General features: G+C 33.2%; 1 protein-coding gene across 1 annotated transcript in view; it reads left to right on the plus strand.

The window, feature by feature from the left end:
• LOC127709269 (high-affinity choline transporter 1-like) overlaps positions 1 to 18,969 on the plus strand; it is a 36,441-nt gene that overhangs the window by 14,186 nt on the left and 3,286 nt on the right. The window contains exons 2-7 of the mRNA XM_052214697.1: positions 901 to 1,008; positions 3,571 to 3,726; positions 13,612 to 13,760; positions 14,697 to 14,849; positions 17,394 to 17,523; positions 18,509 to 18,738. Coding sequence (XP_052070657.1) covers positions 901 to 1,008; positions 3,571 to 3,726; positions 13,612 to 13,760; positions 14,697 to 14,849; positions 17,394 to 17,523; positions 18,509 to 18,738 — 926 coding nt within the window. The remainder of the gene's footprint in view (positions 1 to 900; positions 1,009 to 3,570; positions 3,727 to 13,611; positions 13,761 to 14,696; positions 14,850 to 17,393; positions 17,524 to 18,508; positions 18,739 to 18,969) is intronic.

Here is an 18,969-nt window from a genome sequence, read left to right on the forward strand (position 1 = left end):
CCCTTAGTGCAATCTAAAAGGATACTGACACTTTACAGGATTATTTCCCTTTGATGTGGCGTAATGTTAGAAGTATCAGTAAAACATGTATTAGAGTGATACTTATGATTGACTTTGGAAATCATGTCATTTAAGATTGATATCACTTTTCCTGAAATGCAGACATGTTGTTAATTTGTGGAGTCAAATTCATGGTTCATGAAACCTGACATAGAACAAATCAATTTGAAATCTGTATTAATTTGTGTGTATTTATATTTGTTTACCTTGAAATCAAGAACTAACATTTTATTCTGGTAAAAATTTCAGTATGCAGAAGAAGGTTGTATATCAACAAAATTTTCATTAAAAAGCATACAATAAAATCTAGTACAGAAAAAAATGCTTAATTCTTAAATTGACAAATTATATCACAATATAGGATGCTTGCAAGCTAAAAGTACTCAACATGCCAATATGATATCTTGCCATATCCTACATTTAATATCTGTTACTCTGCTAAATCATATAAAACTTTCATACAGCAGTTTTACGAACAGTACAGGAAGACATGATTCTGCTTGCAATGTCCCATGCACACTTTACTGAAAATAAAAGAAACAGTATTTCCATAAACTATATATAACCTACCAAATAGATATTTATCCCCCAAAACACTGGACCCAGTTATTTAATTATACTATGACAATGAAATTATAACCTTTGTCAATGAGTCTGTTGTGACAAACAACATAATTTTAAGTACAATTCCTAAACTTGTTAAGGAAAATTAAGAATAAGAAAGGAAAAGTTGTTCCATATATCATTAATTTTTGTATGAATTTTGTCATGTATTAGGGGTATTTTAGATAGCAAGTGTTTTGAGTTGTAAATCAATGATCATACTTTTTTTATTTTCAGCTACATGGGTAGGAGGAGGATTTATAAATGGAACAGCAGAAGTGATTTATCAGGATGGATTTGTCTGGTGTCAGGCTCCATTTGGATATGCTCTCAGTCTTGTATTTGGTAAGTTTTTTTAAGACAAATTTGTGATCATATGCTTTATATAAATCCCTTAGAGAGTTTTACAGATGGATCACATGTTGGTTGACAGTAATGGAATATCTGTGTAATAGATTACCATGGATATGTTCCAATTGTTGTAACAACAATCCCATCTTCTTTTCCTTGATTGGGACATCACAGAATGAGATTTATCACCTAATTTGAACTTACCTTTGATCAAACAAACTTTTTCAACTAAATTTAAGTATTTCTGGGACATTTTTTTTATATTTTAAATCGAACAGTTTCCAAAACATGGCCACATGGTTAAGCATTAACTGAAAGTAATTTAAAAATTTAAATTATTTTTTCATTGCATTTATAAACCATTGAAATATTAATGAATTATATTAATTCAAGCCAAGCCAATATTCCTTCTTTTTGTTTCCTTCATAGATTTAGTTCAACACGCAAGATTCACAGTATTTTAAGGCTATACAGCATCAATATACAGCTTAACTTAATATTTCTTTGGAAGGTGGATATTAGAATATAAAATTTAAGGGGAAGTAACTCAGATTTTTTGTCAAACAACTTGGAAATACACAAATTATTTATCACTTTAAGCAAAGGTAATTGGTGTTAATTAACAGTGTGTTTGACACCAAAGCTGTCAAGTGAAGCCATGCACTTAATGGGTCACTTAATTTGACAGTTGAAACAGCTAGTTGAGCTTCCTGTCCAGGAAGAATTACGAATTTGCTGATATTTCAAAGGAAAATTACTTATGTAATCTTTCATGTCATACTAAAAAGTCTTAAGGCTCAAGAATATGGGTGTAAAAGGGTCATTTTCCAAATTCCTGGGTTATTTAACGACCTGGCAGGTATTTAAAAATCCCAGGTGAGAGGTGAAATTTACTGGTGTCACCCGCAGAATACGGGTCAGTTGACAGGTATGCATTGGATGCCACTAGTGAAGAAGGATCTGCTTACCCTTCCAGAGCACCTGTGATCACCCCCTGGTTTATGGTAATGTTTGTGTTGGTCAGTCTTTAGTTTTCCTATGTAGTGTTTTGTGAAATTGTGAAGTTTTGTCTTTCTTTTTTTGCCATGGCGTTTTCAGTTTCTCATTGACTCATATAGTTTTTAAGAAAAATCTATGTATTTGAAATTAGAGATTTGATGATTTTAAGACAAATTTAAGAAGGTTTTTCACTGATTTTATATAGCTTATATACAAATCTTCACCCATTTTGAAAGAATTCAATCAGTAATATTTCAGATGATAAAAGAGATAAATGCATTATTTTTTCCATTTTCAGTTGTAGTTCAACGAGCCAGAGTTGTATGCAAATTTTTACTAAAATCTGTGACATAGCCATGCATTTACTACATGTAACTTGACCTTAATTGTATTTGATGTATGAAGTAATTGTATGATGTACATATAAAAATAAGAAGATGTGGTATAATTGCCAATGAGACAACTCTCCACCAGAGACCAAATGACATAGTAGTTAAAAATTATAAGTCACTGTACAGCCTTCAACAATGAGCAAAACCCATACTGCATAGTCAGCTATAAAAGGCCCTGAAGTGACAAATGTAAAACGATTCAAATGAGAAAACTAACAGCCTGATTTATGTAAAAAAACAATGAACGAAATACAAATATGATATATAGCATCAAACGACAACCACTGAATAATACAGGCTTCTGACTTGGAACAGGCACATACAGAATGTGGCATTGTTAAACATGTTAGTGGGCTCCCAACCCTCCCCCTAATCTGGGACAGTGGTGTAACAGTACAACATATGAACAAACTATAAAAATCAGTTGATAAGGGCTTAACTAATCAAATCACAAAAACACAGACAGGACGACTGGCAGGGTATTTATACATCCCTACAACAAAAAAAGACACTAGGTACAGATCTGAGAGTTCTCGCAGTTACTGACAGCTAGTTCAAAGCCAATAACATGTATCTAGACTAAAGTATCTGTCTTGTTTGACCCTGACCTCATTTTCATGGTTCAAACTTCTGTGTTATGTTTTCCTGGTTAAGTCTGATTCTCATATACTCTAAGATAACAAATAGATTAAGTATATTTGGTGTATGGAATAATGGTAAGGCATACACGTCTGTCTAACAGGCTTTATCTGACCTTGATCTCATTTTCATGTCAGTTGTCTGTTATACTTGTTGCAGTTAGACTTTAAACAAGAATAATTCAATCATGATCAGTAAAGCAGGTGAGACATTTCACTGTGTGTACTTTTGTTTATACCTGTGTCGCTGAAGACTGTTGGAGTAACCAATTTATTAACATCTGCCCTGCAGCCACTTCCTGTTTGACGATATTTTTATGGCCTGACTAAAAAAGCGGTTGGGGCAATATAAATTTACCCTTATCTGTCATTCCGTCATTCCGCAACGAACAGTTATACAGACTTTTTTTCTAAACACCTTCACATATTGAGATGATTTTTAAAAACTCAGTCAATATCAAAGCTACAAATGATACAGCATAAGATTGATTTGTTATTTATCTTGTTTTTCAATTACATTCTAACAGGTGGTTTATTCTTTGCCAAAAAGATGAGAAATGAAGGATATGTAACCATGTTAGATCCATTCCAACAGAAATATGGTGAGAGGATGGGAGGATTATTGTACTTACCAGCATTGTTAGGAGAGGTCTTCTGGTCAGCTGCTATATTAGGAGCATTAGGTATGTTATGAGGTAAACGGGTGCGGATCCAGGATTTTGAAAAAGGGGGAGTGGAGGTTCCCTGGCAAGCCAGCATTTAGAGTGATACTTGTTAAAAAAAAGCTATTATAAACCTTGTGTGAGATAAGCCATGCAAAAACTTGATGCATAATCTTTCAAATAATTGGTCTTCAAGTTTTAGTATGGATAAAGACAAGGGTATATTTTAATTTTAAACTTTAAGGATCTTCATTCTAATATTTGTAAATTTCAAAGTGATGTATGGAATCTCAAGATAAAACATGTGAAATTAATTCTTCATTGTAATAAATAAACATTCAGTAATAACAAACATTTACCTTTTTAGCTCACCTGGCCCAAAGGGCCAAGAGAGCTTTTCTCATCACTTGGCGTCTGTCGTCCGTCGTCGTCCGACGTCGTTGTCCGTCGTCGTTAACTTTTTACATTTTGAACTTCTTCTAGAGAACCACGGAATGGAATGAAACCAAACATGGCATGAATGTTCCTTATGAGGTACTGACCAAGTATAGTTACTTTGTAGCGGATACATCATCCAAGATGGCCGCCAGCGGGGGACTTAGTTTAACATAGGACCCTATGGGAAATACATACAAACGTCTTCTTTTAGAGACCCACTGAATGGAATGAAACCAAAACATGGCATGAATGTTCCTTATGAGGTGTTGACCAAGTGTTGTTACTTTGAAGCTGATCCATCATCCAAGATGGCTGCCAGCGGGAGACTTAGTTTAACATAGGAGCCTATGGGAAATACATACAAATGTCTTCTTTTAGAGAACCACTGAATGCAATGAAACCAAACATGGCATGAATGTTAACATTCCTTATGAGGTGCTGACCAAGTGTTGTTACTATGAAGCAGATCCATTATCTAAGATGGCCGCCAGTGGAGGACTTAGTTTAACATAGGACCCAATGAGAAATACATACAAATGTTTTTATACGACCGCAAAAATTAAAAATTTTTTGGTCGTATATTGGTATGACGTTGGCGTCGTCGTCGTCGTCGTCGTCGTCGTTGTCGTCGTCGTCGTCGTCGTCGTCGTCCGGCGTCGTCTGGCGTCGTCCGAAGACACATTGGTTTTCGCACTCTAACTTTAGTTTAAGTGAATGGATCTCCATGAAATTTTACCATAAGGTTCAATACCACGAAAGGAAGGTTGGGATTGATTTTGGGGGTTATGGTACCAACAGTTAAGGAATTAGGGGCCAAAAAGGGGCCAAAAATAAGCATTTTTGTAACTTCCAGACAATAACTTGTGTGTAAGTGTATGGATCTCTTTGACATTGTACCACAAGGTTCCATATCACAAAGGGAAGGCTGTAATTGATTTTGGGGGTAATTGCCTCAAAATGTTAGGAATTAGGGGCCAAAAAAGGGGCAAAAAACAAGCATTTTTCTAGTTTCATGACAATAACTTGTGTTCAAGTGTATGGATCTCTCTGAAATTGTACTGCAAGGTACCATACCACAAAGGGAAGGCTGAGATTGAGTTTGGGGGTGATGAATCATAAGGGGGTTCAAAAATTTTGGGGGGGGATTTTTTTTTTTCTTTTTTTTTCTTTTTTTCCTTTTTTTTTTCTTTTAAAATTTTCCATTTTAAGTTGGTTATTTCTGATTTATATTTAAAAGCAAATAATAATGATATGGTAGGAGATACAAACCAAACAGGATGTGTAAATTATTATATAATAAGTATTGTGCAATAGCAAGAAATTTTCAATTGCACAGTATTGCACAATAGCAAGAAATCTTCAATTGCACAGTATTGTGCAATAGCAAGAAATCTTCAATTGCACAGTATTGCGCAATAGCAAGAAATATCCAATAGCACAATATTGCGCAATAGCAAGAAATTGTCAATTGTACAGTATTGCACAATAGCAAGAAATAATCAATTGCACAGTATTGTGCAAAAGAAGATACTTCGTATAAATTGCTTATTTCTTGATCAATTTCAATGGGGTTTTATTCTTGAATTCTTGGGGTTCTTTAATATGCTGAATCTAACCGTGTATTAAGTTTTTGGATTTTGGGCCCCGTTTTTAAATTGGTCCACATTGAGGTCCAAAGGGTCCAAAATTTAACTTTGTTTGATTTCATCAAAAATTGAATTATTGGGGTTATTTGATATGCCGAATCTAACCGTGTATTTAGATTCTTAATTTTTGGTTCTGTTTTCAAATTGGTCTACATAAAGGTCCAAAGGGTCCAAAATTAAACTTAGTTTGATTTCAACAAAAATTGAATATATGGGGTTCTTTGATATGCTGAATCTAACCATGTATTTAGATTTTTGATTATGGGCCCAGCTTTCAAGTTGGTCCAAATCGGGGTCCAAAATTAAACTTTGTTCGATTTCAACAAAAATTGAATATATGGGGTTCTTTGATATGCTGAATCTAACCATGTATTTAGATTTTTGATTATGGGCCCAGTTTTCAAGTTGGTCCAAATCGGGGTCTAAAATTAAACTTTGTTTGATTTCAACAAAAATTGAATATATGGGGTTCTTTGATATGCTGAATCTAACCATGTATTTAGATTTTTGATTTTTGGGCCCCGTTATCAACTTTGTCCACATTGAGATCAAAAGGGTCCAAAATTAAACTTTGTTTGATTTCAACAAAAATTGAATATATGGGGTTCTTTGATATGCTGAATCTAACCATGTATTTAGATTTTTGATTATGGGCCCAGTTTTCAAGTTGGTCCAAATCGGGGTCCAAAATTAAACTTTGTTTGATTTCAACAAAAATTGAATATATGGGGTTCTTTGATATGCTGAATCTAACCATGTATTTAGATTTTTGATTATGGGCCCAGTTTTCAAGTTGGTCCAAATCGGGGTCCAAAATTAAACTTTGTTTGATTTCAACAAAAATTGAATATATGGGGTTCTTTGATATGCTGAATCTAACCATGTATTTAGATTTTTGATTTTTGGGCCCCGTTATCAACTTTGTCCACATTGAGATCAAAAGGGTCCAAAATTAAACTTTGTTTGATTTCATCAAAAATTGAATATATGGGGTTCTTTGATATGCTGAATCTAACCATGTATTTAGATTTTTGATTATGGGCCCAGTTTTCAAGTTGGTCCAAATCGGGGTCCAAAATTAAACTTTGTTTGATTTCAACAAAAATTGAATATATGGGGTTCTTTGATATGCTGAATCTAACCATGTATTTAGATTTTTGATTATGGGCCCAGTTTTCAAGTTGGTCCAAATCGGGGTCCAAAATTAAACTTTGTTTGATTTCAGCAAAAATTTAATATATGGGGTTCTTTGATATGCTGAATCTAACCATGTATTTAGATTTTTGATTATGGGCCCAGTTTTCAAGTTGGTCCAAATCGGGGTCCAAAATTAAACTTTGTTTGATTTCAACAAAAATTGAATATATGGGGTTCTTTGATATGCTGAATCTAACCATGTATTTAGATTTTTGATTTTTGGGCCCCGTTATCAACTTTGTCCACATTGAGATCAAAAGGGTCCAAAATTAAACTTTGTTTGATTTCATCAAAAATTGAATATATGGGGTTCTTTGATATGCTGAATCTAACCATGTATTTAGATTTTTGATTATGGGCCCAGTTTTCAAGTTGGTCCAAATCGGGGTCCAAAATTAAACTTTGTTTGATTTCAACAAAAATTGAATATATGGGGTTCTTTGATATGCTGAATCTAACCATGTATTTAGATTTTTGATTATGGGCCCAGTTTTCAAGTTGGTCCAAATCGGGGTCCAAAATTAAACTTTGTTTGATTTCAACAAAAATTGAATATATGGGGTTCTTTGATATGCTGAATCTAACCATGTATTTAGATTTTTGATTTTTGGGCCCCGTTATCAACTTTGTCCACATTGAGATCAAAAGGGTCCAAAATTGAACTTTGTTTGATTTCATCAAAAATTGAATATATGGGGTTCTTTGATATGCTGAATCTAACCATGTATTTAGATTTTTGATTATGGGCCCAGTTTTCAAGTTGGTCCAAATCGGGGTCCAAAATTAAACTTTGTTCGATTTCAACAAAAATTGAATATATGGGGTTCTGTAATATGCTGAATCTAACCGTGTATTAAGTTTTTGGATTTTGGGCCCCGTTTTTAAATTGGTCCACATTGAAGTCCAAAGGGTCCAAAATTTAACTTTGTTTGATTTCATCAAAAATTGAATTATTGGGGTTCTTTGATATGCCGAATCTAACCGTGTATTTAGATTCTTAATTTTTGGTTCCGTTTTCAAATTGGTCTACATTAAGGTCCAAAGGGTCCAAAATTAAACTTAGTTTGATTTTAACAAAAATTGAATTTTTAGGGTTCTTTGATATGCTGAATCTAAACATGTATTTAGATTTTTGATTATGGGCCCAGTTTTCAAGTTGGTCCAAATCAGGGTCCAAAATTAAACTTTGTTTGATTTCAACAAAAATTGAATATATGGGGTTCTTTGATATGCTGAATCTAACCATGTATTTAGATTTTTGATTTTTGGGCCCTGTTATCATTTTTGTCCACATTGAGATCAAAAGGGTCCAAAATTAAACTTTGTTTGATTTCATCAAAAATTGAATTCTTGGGGTTCTTTGATATGCTGAATCTAACCATGTATTTAGATTTTGGATATTGGACCATAAAAGGTGAATGTCCAATTTAAAATTTTTAAGTTCTTAGACCACATTCATTCTGTGTCAGAAACCTATGCTGTGTCAAATATTTAATCACAATCCAAATTCAGAGCTGTATCAAGCTTGAATGTTGTGTCCATACTTGCCCCAACTGTTCAGGGTTCGACCTCTGCGGTCGTATCAAGCTGCGCCCTGCGGAGCATTTTATTTCTTTTAGAGAACCATTGAATGGAATGAAACCAAACATGGCATGCATGTTCCTTTTGAGGTGCTGACCAAGTGTTGTTTCTTTGAAGCTGATCCTTCATCCATGATGGCCGCCAGATGGGGACAATGTTTAACAAAGGACCCTATGGACAATACATACAAATGTCTTCTTTTAGAGAACCACATACTGAATGGATTGAAACCAAACATGGCATGAATGTTCCTTATGAAGTGCTGACTAAGTTTTGTTACTTTGAAGCTGATCCTTCATCCATGATGGCTGCCAATGGGGGGACTTCCTTTAACATTAGACCCTATGGGAAATACATACAAATGCTTCTTCTAGAGGTGCACTGAATGGAATGAAACCAAAACATGGCATAAATGTTTCTTATGAGGTGTATATGGAAACACTGGATTCATCTTCTATAATATTATCAGAAACTTTCCGTCTTGTTGACAGATAAAGACTAATAGTACTGCAACTGACCTCGAAAAAAACGCTTAGTTGACGAGTTTAATGTTCCGGGATAACACACGGCTGAAAATTGTTTTAAATGATAGAATTATATCTATATTTTAATTTCTGTCTGGTCGTAAAAAGTTTCTTCGGTCACATTTTTGTATTTTAGCCCTTTAATGGGGCACCACTCATTTTACGGTTTTGGGTAGTCACCTTAAAATCCAAAAACAAAATTGTTTTGTTAAATTTCCGGCTCTTTTCGTAAATATTTTCGATGCACATATCATCAAGGATCATCGGAATGATAGAGACATAAATATAATACCATCCTCGAGTAAAAGTTTCAAACTAAAAGTTAGCAGTTTTTTAGATGGAAATTTAACGCATTTTTCTTTGAAAACGAGAAAACATATGATTCAAAAACAGTATTTGACATTTGAGAGGACAAAATATATTATTGCGATACTGCATGCAAATTTTGTTGGGCAAACTCCAATTAATTTTGTCAAAAACTCAAAAATAAAACCATCATTTATACCTTTTTTTTTTACGGAAATTTCATATCCGTCAATCAGCTCCATCATTTATTTTTTTCTTCACAATGAATTTGATAGTTTCGATGTGATTATGTACATATTAATTTGGAGTTTTTGAAGTGTGATTTGCTTATATATAGTAGTTCTTTCGAGTACTTTCTGTAAATACGTTATATTTTTGTTAAAAGAATTTTGACTTTTTATAAAAGTTAACAAAATCCTTCGGATAAGATGCTTTTCCGGATAATGACTGTTGTGGAAGTCCTAAAAAGTTTACTCATACAAGTCCCAAAAGGAGAAGGCTTGATAGTGTGTGGAAAAAATACATTGTATGTCAATGTTCAACATCAGAGCAACTAATATGCATGCAAGCGGTCTGGAAGAAAATAGTACTATTGAAGTTTCGCAGAGATTTGGTGTGTGACAAGGTGATGTTACAACTAACTTCTCTTGATCTTCTGCTTTCTTTGGACGAAAGAGTTGTGAATCATTAGTGATGTTATAAGACTGACACCAGAAGGCAAAATGGTAGCGTCTTCAAATTATAACAACTGAAAGCCAAATATGTGATCAATCTAATCCACATGTATCCTCACAACCTGACACTTTTATACGATTTCGCGCTCAGTTTCCCTCCTTGTAGTTTGGATATGAAAACATGTTTTTTTGTGTGTAAAAGCTAAACTTTAAAAAAGGACAGAAAACAACACAAAATTGAGTCACCTGAACGTGTTGACAGTCTTTTGAGGTGTGCTAATGTGAGTAATCATTTATCCATGGTAAAGATAATCTCGAGTACATATTTATTTTCAAATGCAGTCTACCTTTCAGCATGCATTACCAAGTACATATTGAAGTCAACACCTGTGCAATCAGGTAAAACAGTTACTGAAGAATTAGAATATGAACTTGCTTTCAATTCATTGATAACGATTGTTAATGATGATATTATGTTCATCCAGAAAAAGGCCTTTCTCATGTAGCACATCCTTGACATATACCGATTACTTTTACCCAAGAATGTCTCTGATGCTTACCCAACTGGCAAACTCCAGAACAAACTACTAAGTAACTAGTTATTATGACACCTTACAATTCAGACACAGCGGGGACAAGGGATTTCAAATATATAGTTTAGCTCTGAGCTCACTATAGGGGATGCCATATCTACTGCAGAAAAAAATGAAGTTCATGTTTAGACTTCCAGAATTACACCAAGGTGTGTCTGAAGATATCAAGGGTTAATAAAAAGAGGAACAATTACTTCACTCTGCCGCTAGCGCTCTTAGGAGCTCTGTCCTAGTCGGGTCCTTCCGTGGAAAAGATGCCCGGATGTATGGCTATTACAAAATCAATCGTTTTTGTAGCAAAATCAACATTTGCCTAATTACATTTGGGATTGGCCGTGCACCTATATATGAAATATGGGAATATGGGTCACGAACATTGATAGAAACTTTGTCCTCGTATGGCTTTTGTGTTTCCTATGCAGAGGTAAGACTATACCTGACAAGCATTGCCATGCATGAGTTTGACCGAATCAAGACGGTATTTACGCTCTAAATGGCATTGTTTCAAAACACCAAGGGGAGTGTTTGATACAAAAAGGTGCCGACAATATAGGCCTCAACACGGAGACAATTGATATTAAGGAACGTTTCATTCCATGGCACGAGCAGACTTTCATGTTTGTCATTCCATAATTGATTCCAGTTTGCGTCAGATGAAAGTGAAGAGAGTTCAAGATAACACTTTTCAACTGACTGACAGTGCATCATCGTTGGCGACTGTTCATTATACCAAAGGTAAGAGAGGTCCTGTTCGCGTTCCGAATGCTTTCAAAAACATTTCAAATTGTGCTGAAAAAATTTAAAACACATCAGAGATTCCTTTGGAAATTTTGTGGTCCATGTCAAAATATATCGGAAATTTTCATGTTTAGTCGGAAACGTTTGACCATCAAGTTATTCCATTTTAGACCGGATATAGCAACTCTTTCTGACTTCACGGTTAGATTTTTGGCCTGGAAAACAAAAAAAGATAAACCCCAACATTTTTCAAGGGACACATGACAACAGATTACTAACAAGATTATCTTTGTACTTGCAGAGGTAAATCTTTGTGCTCAAAAGCTGTGTTTGCTTTGAACAAACTCTGTCCTGCACCGAACTTGTTTGTGTTAAGAAAGGGAAGTATGTCGTAATGCTAATACGCGTACTGAATCCGCATACGATGACGAAGAGATTGATTCATATCCCTATTTAATGAAGACTAAAGCTATTGCATGTAGCTTTAAAAAGACAAGTTATATAAGGGTCTTGACCGATTTTAAATTACAACATTAGTAAATTGGCATTACATTGTATTTTCCATTACGTCTATAAAAAATTGATGTGTCTACACTTTTTTTACCAGGATAATCCCATTAAGATGTTCATGCACCAAACTGAGTTTGTTTTACACTGAATAAACCGCTAAATTAATGCAAGTCACACTTATGATTTTTTTTAAACCTCGCATTCGCCTCGGTTGACTATGATATTTTTGGTGTTATAACTAATATGTCAGGACTTTGCAAATACACAATAATTATTTATGTATAAATAGATACTAATTTTTCCAAATTTACACAACCTTTAGATGCAAAATTAAAAACACTGTTTCAGCTCTTGAATTTTGTTTTTTTCAAAGATAGAAAAAATATTGAAATAATTTGATAAACTGTTGTTTTATAGTTCAGAAAATAATTCTGTAATATACTGTAGTTAAAAATTATAAGCAATATGAAAGTTAATGGATGTGAAAAGTTCAAGGCCACTTCTACTTTTGCTATGTCAGAAATGGAAAAAAATCAGAAGGATCCAAATCAACGCCATTTTGTAATGGCGGCTCTTCAAATAAATAGTCAAATTTGTTGTTTTAACATACTTCGCAACAAATGCTTATGATTGAACCGTTTTTGTAGCATTCTAATGAATAAATATAAGAAAATTTCTCATTTTTGTCCTTGTGGTTGAAATATTGATATTTTTAGGCCTAACCTTTGACCCAAATTTCACAAAAATGTGACCACTCTGGATTTTTACGACCAAACTTTTCTTATTGTACACGTTTTCCTCTTTCCATCGATATATAATTTAGGTGTGTGTTCTTCCGGAACATTAAAGTTTTAAAAAATGAACTCCGGTTGCAGTACTATAAAGTTAGAGATTTTTCTTACTTTTAAACATATTTTTTTTCATAAGTTTTCTTTTCCGGACCATCTTTTAAAGAAAAAGCTGAGACGTAAATCTATGCTTTAAACATGTCTGTCCCTAAATAGATTGTGAAGTACCCATTTCAAAATAATATTTTTTATTTATCAAAGTTATAAAAAAAATCTTTTAAGGTGATATGGGAAGCCATTTAACCACAAAATTTCATGAAACAATATAATCAACACCTTTATTAATTAGTCCATTGTTGCTGATGGCTTAAATATACAATCAGCTGATTATTGATTTTCTGTAAAAATCGTAACGCTTGACGATTTCAAGGTGAAATCCCAGTATTGTCTGATCAGGGAAAAAGTCTTGAGAAACCCGAAAAAATATAGACAAAGTGGAAGTAGTTGAACGGTTATATTTCTTTCACCAAAAACTTTTGCCAATAATTTATTTTTATTCCCACAATTTTTATATTTTCGCAAAATGTGAAAATGGGGACAGCCAGCAGAAACCCTGATATGACAACTTGAGAGGAATTTACTGATAAATCATATTTTGAATATTCCAAGAAATAAAGGCTGTCAAAATGGCAAAAAACATCACAAAAAATGAGATTGAAAACAGTTGTTAAGTGAAACTTTTTAAAACCTCAAACATATTTCCTGTTCATACTAGAGACAAATTCTATCTGTTCAGTGTTTCTGTTATTACTTCTTATAAGTAAACATTCTCAGTTGTAAGAATAATAAGAAAGTCAACATTTTGAAAATCAATATGCATGTATATTAATATTTGTTTTATGTCATTTAAGGAGCCACATTATCTGTGATCATAGATCTGGACACAAAATCTTCCATTGTGATATCTTCATGTATAGCTGTTTTTTATACTTTGTTTGGAGGCCTTTACTCTGTGGCCTATACAGATGTAGTCCAACTTTTCTGTATATTTATTGGACTAGTAAGTATACTGAATTAAGAAACCTGTACTCTGACCTTTACAGATGTAGTCCAACTTTTCTGTATATTTATTGGACTAGTAAGTATATTGTATTTAGAGGCCTTTACTCTACTTTTCTGTATATTTATTGGACTAGTAAGTATACTGTATTTAGAGGCCTTTACTCTGTGGCCTCTACAGATGTAGTCCAACTATTTTTATAGTTATTGGACTAGTAAGTATACTGTATTCAGAGCCCTTTACTATGATCTATACAGATGTATTTCAACTTTTCTGTATATCTATTGGACTGTATTAAGAGACCTGTACTCTGGCCTATACAGATGAAGCCCAACACTTTAAACAAGTTTCAAAGTGGTCTAAACTTGGCTTATAATATGATGGATGCCGTTTAGTATTTGACATTCTGATTTCCTGGCAAAATATTTTAACAGTAAACAGTATCAGTACCAATTAATTAAGTTGGTTCTATTAATATGTTATTAAATATTTTTCTGTATATAATATAGCATCCTTTTGACATCTTTGATATAAGAAAATATAATGCAGAAACTGATGAATACAAGGAGATAGGGGTACACCTTAATTAGACAACATCCTGATAACCCAAAATAACCAAATGAAATGAGCAGAGGTCAACATACAATCTTCAACAATAAACAATTGCCTCAAGTCTAATTTTGAACTTGTTTTTTGGTGTGTTTCTAGATATAAGAAAATGTATATTTATGAGTTTAAGATCTTTTTTGCATATATTCTTGCGTTAATTAATTTCCAAAATTTACAACATATCTTTAATAACTACAAAAGGTAAATCAATGCGTAAGAGAAAAAAAGAAAATGATCATGTCTTCTATATGAAAACACATTACTATTTGCTCTATACCAGTGGAGAAACTTTTCTGTTTATATAGTGACAATATTTTATATTTTCAGTGGTTAACTATTCCATTTGCTATGGCAAATGAGGCTACTACTAATATTGGTTTCAACGCAACAACAAAGTGGGTGAAAGATTTGGATCCTAAGTATACTGGTAGTTATATGGACAGCTATTTGTTGTTGATATTTGGTGGTATTCCTTGGCAGGTATGGTAACTATTATTGTAGACTGATGTTTTATCTTGATTTATGTACAAAACAAATTATTATACCCCCGCTTTAAAAAGTGGGGGTATACTGTTTTACCTCAGTCTGTCTGTCCGTCTTTCCATCCGTCCCATGAATATATTTCGTCGCATTTTTCTCAGGAACTACATCATAAGGATTTCTGAAATTTGGCTTCAGGGTTTATATAAGTCAGCTATACCGTGTGATGTGTTTTCAGATTCATCACTCAACAACTTCCTGTTTACCGAACACTTACATCATTTTACACATGACATCCAAGTAGTTGAAAATTTTCATCACATTTATCTCAGGAACTACATCTCAATGATTTCTGAAATTTTGTTTCAGGGTTTATATGAGTCAGCTATAATGTGTGATGCGTTTTCAGATTCATCACTCAACAACTTCCTGTTTTCCAAAATATTTGGGCGGGGGTATCATCAGTGAGTAGTAGCTCGCAGTTTCACTTGCTTTTATCAAGATTTGGTGATTTGTTCCTATATAGGATTTCATGATACCAAATTTAATTTGATGCATCATATTGATTTAGAAAAAAGACAAACTATTCTTTAGTGCAATGAAATCAGTAGATTTTTCAACCAATTGCAGTTAAAAATCTGTAAACACAAGTCAAGTTTGAAATTTGGCTCATTTCTCGTATGTTGATTTAAAATTGTTCCCGAGTTACACATTACCCAAACCAAAAAGTAGGATAAATAGACAAATATGTGATTAAATTTGAATTGGACATATTATTTGTATTTTGTGAAAGGTTTGTTTTGTTCTGAATCCTGTTGTCCATTAGGGTGGGGACTTCTTAATGATTAGGTGCAGCATGACCGTTGTACCTAGTGATGTTAGTCAGTAATATAAACTTAAAAGTTATATCCTCCTTCATATGTTTTATAAACATAATAAGATGTGGTATGATTGCCAATGAGACAACTCTTCTGACCAGAGTCCAAATGTCATAGAAGTTAACAAATATAGGTCACTGCACGGCCTTCAGCAATGAGGAAAACCCATACAGCAAAGTAAGCTATAAAAGTCCCTGAAATGACAAATGTAAAAAAATTCAAACGAGAAAACTAGATTTGTGTTCAAAACAATAAATGAAAAACAAATACGATATACAGCAACAAAAGACAACCATTAAACCACAGGCTCCTGACTTGGGACAGACACATACAGAATGTGGCAGGGTTAAAAATGTTTGCTGACGCCAAACCCTCCCACTTACATGAAACAGTGGTGTAACAGCACAACATAAGAACAAAGTATAAAAATCAGTTGAAAAGGGCTGAACTTATCAGATCAATACAAGGCATAAAAAAAAACTAACAATAACACAAAAGACGCAAAGTACAGATCTGAGAGTACTCACAGTTTCTGAAAGTTAGTTTAAAGCCAATAACAACTAATAAAAAAATTCATGTATCTAAGACTAAAATATCAAATAAGTGATCTTTTCAATTAATATGAGTAAAAGGTCAGTCATATTTGGTACATAGAGTCATTGCAATGTATACATGTCTGTCAGTCAGGGTTCACCCAGCCTTGACCTTATTTCATGTTTCAGTAATAAGCAGTAAGTTTCCATGATCAGTTTCTCAGATACAATATTAAAGTAAAAGTTTAACTATATTTAGAGCATAGAATGATTGTAAGGTGTATGTGTTTGTCTCGACAATGTTAATCTAACTTTGACCCCATTTTGATGTTGATTGATAAACTAAGCTGTTGTGATTAGGTTGATTACACATTTATAAGAAGCTTTAAAACAAATATATTTGATGTATAGAGTGATTGATTGCTTGTCCAATAGGTTTTATCTGAATTTGACCATACGCTTATGGTATATATATACTAGTCAATGTTATGAAGAGGGGGTCTCTACCTGAATTCCTGAGAAAATAAATGCATAAATTTGAATTCCTTTGAAAAAAGGGTGTCCCTTCTCGCATCTCAATAAAATTTAATCCTGAATTCCCAATTCCTGACAATTTAGATGGCTAGTCCCAAATTCCCGTGAATTAAATGGATCAATCCCATATCCTGAAAAAGCTCCATCCCCTCTTCTATGAATCCGTAAATAAAAGTTCAACAACATTTGGTCTGTAGAATGTTTTTAATACATGTCCTTCTGGCAGGATTCTTCATCAAAGCATGGCCTAATTTTCTTGGTTCTTTAATTAACTTTATGTTTTGATGATAAGGTCAGATTCTTATTCAGTATAAATCGATAAGTAAATTATATTTGGTGTATAGAAATATTTTAAGGTTTGAATATCTGTCTTGACAGAATTCATCTGACCTTGACGTCATTTTTATGGTTTATTGATTACTAAGTTTTTGTAACAAGTCAGTTACACATTTATTTGAAGAAATGGAACTATTTTATAGAATGTTTGTCCCATGATTTTTCATTGATAAATGTAAATTTTATGATTCATGATACAATGTATGTCCTATACGTAACATTTGCAGGGTTTATTTGACATTAAGTTATCTGTGTTTTAATAGGTATACTTCCAGAGAGTTTTATCAGCAAAGACTGCTGCAAATGCCCAGATTTTATCTTTTGTTGCTGCTGTAGGATGTATTGTCATGGCATTACCAGCAGTACTGATTGGTGCTATAGCAACAGAAACAGGTACACTTTTTTCATATTCATTCATTATTCAACCTTTTTTTGGAGAAAAAAAAAATTAATTTACTGAGCTTGTTTAAGTTTGCATTGAAGCACAACCTAGCTCACAACTGTGCAACATTACTATCTACTATAGAGGGAGTAAAGCCACTAAACCAGTTAACATGAACAGCCCTGTAAAGGTGTATTTTTAAAAATTCAATTGATTGAGTAAATTGTTTGTCTATGTATTTCTAAGTGTATTAATTCTGAAAGTATAATAAGAATAGTTGTATATCTACTTCATATTCATAAATACATTAGCCAGAAATAGGATTAGATTTCATTTTAGTCCAATTTTTTAGAAATTTGTCACCCTTTTGACCTTTTTATGTGATTTCATGAGGCGCCACCCCTTGTCTATTGAAATTTTGATTGAAAAGTAAAGAATATGGTATATAGAGAATATTTCAGCAAAAATATTTGTAGGGGAGGGGTGGCGCCACTGTTATTTTTTTTCAGAAACTGTCATAAATTTATTCAAATTATGCCAGAATCCAGTTTTAATGAATGTCACCTTCATTTATGACGTCACAAATATGTCACTTATGACACTATTGGTGAATATCTTTTTTAACTAAAACAAAAAATTAAACTTTTATTGGTACATGTATTGCATTTACTATTTTGAGAGTTTTGTCCCCTTATTGATGTAAAAATGGTAAAATTAATGTTTTCAGATGATAATACAAGATTGCTCTAAATAGATACTTATATGACGTCAGAGCTAAATCACTTCAAAATGATGAATTTTGCATGAGAGCTTTACTATGTTTGAAGATTAGAAATTAAAGCATTACTATTAACCATAAAATGCAGATAAAGTTTATTATTTTTTTTTCAATGTGCTGATTGAATAGCATCTTTTTACTTGTTTAAAAAAAAAATATTTGTCATTGTCATAACCATAACTATAAATAATTTTGACCACTATTATGTTTAATTGTAGACTGGAATATGACAGATTATGTACAGGTTGAAGGACATAGTCCAGTGTTTGAAAAGGATGAGGTTAAGTTAATTCTACCATTAGTATTACAATATTTGTGTCCAGTGTGGGTATCATTCTTTGGTTTGGGAGCTGTGTCTGCTGCAGTTATGTCGTCTGCTGATTCTTCCATTCTGTCTGCCAGTGCCATGTTTGCCAGGAACATTTACAAATGTGTATTCAGACAAAAGGTAAGAATAGTTTTAATTTACTAAACTACACCTTTGTTCTTATAATAAAATTGAGAATGGAAATGGGGAATGTGTCAAAGAGACAACAACCGGACCATAGAACAGACAACAGCAGAAGGTCACCAACAGGTCTTCAATGCAGCGAGAAATTCCCGCACCCGGAGGCGTCCTTCAGCTAGCCCCTAAACAAATATATATACTAGTTCAGTGATAATGAACGCCATACTAAAC

The sequence above is a fragment of the Mytilus californianus genome, unplaced genomic scaffold, assembly GCF_021869535.1.
Source record: "Mytilus californianus isolate M0D057914Y unplaced genomic scaffold, xbMytCali1.0.p SCAF_7, whole genome shotgun sequence".
In the NCBI taxonomy this organism is placed as follows: Eukaryota; Metazoa; Mollusca; class Bivalvia; order Mytilida; family Mytilidae; genus Mytilus; species Mytilus californianus.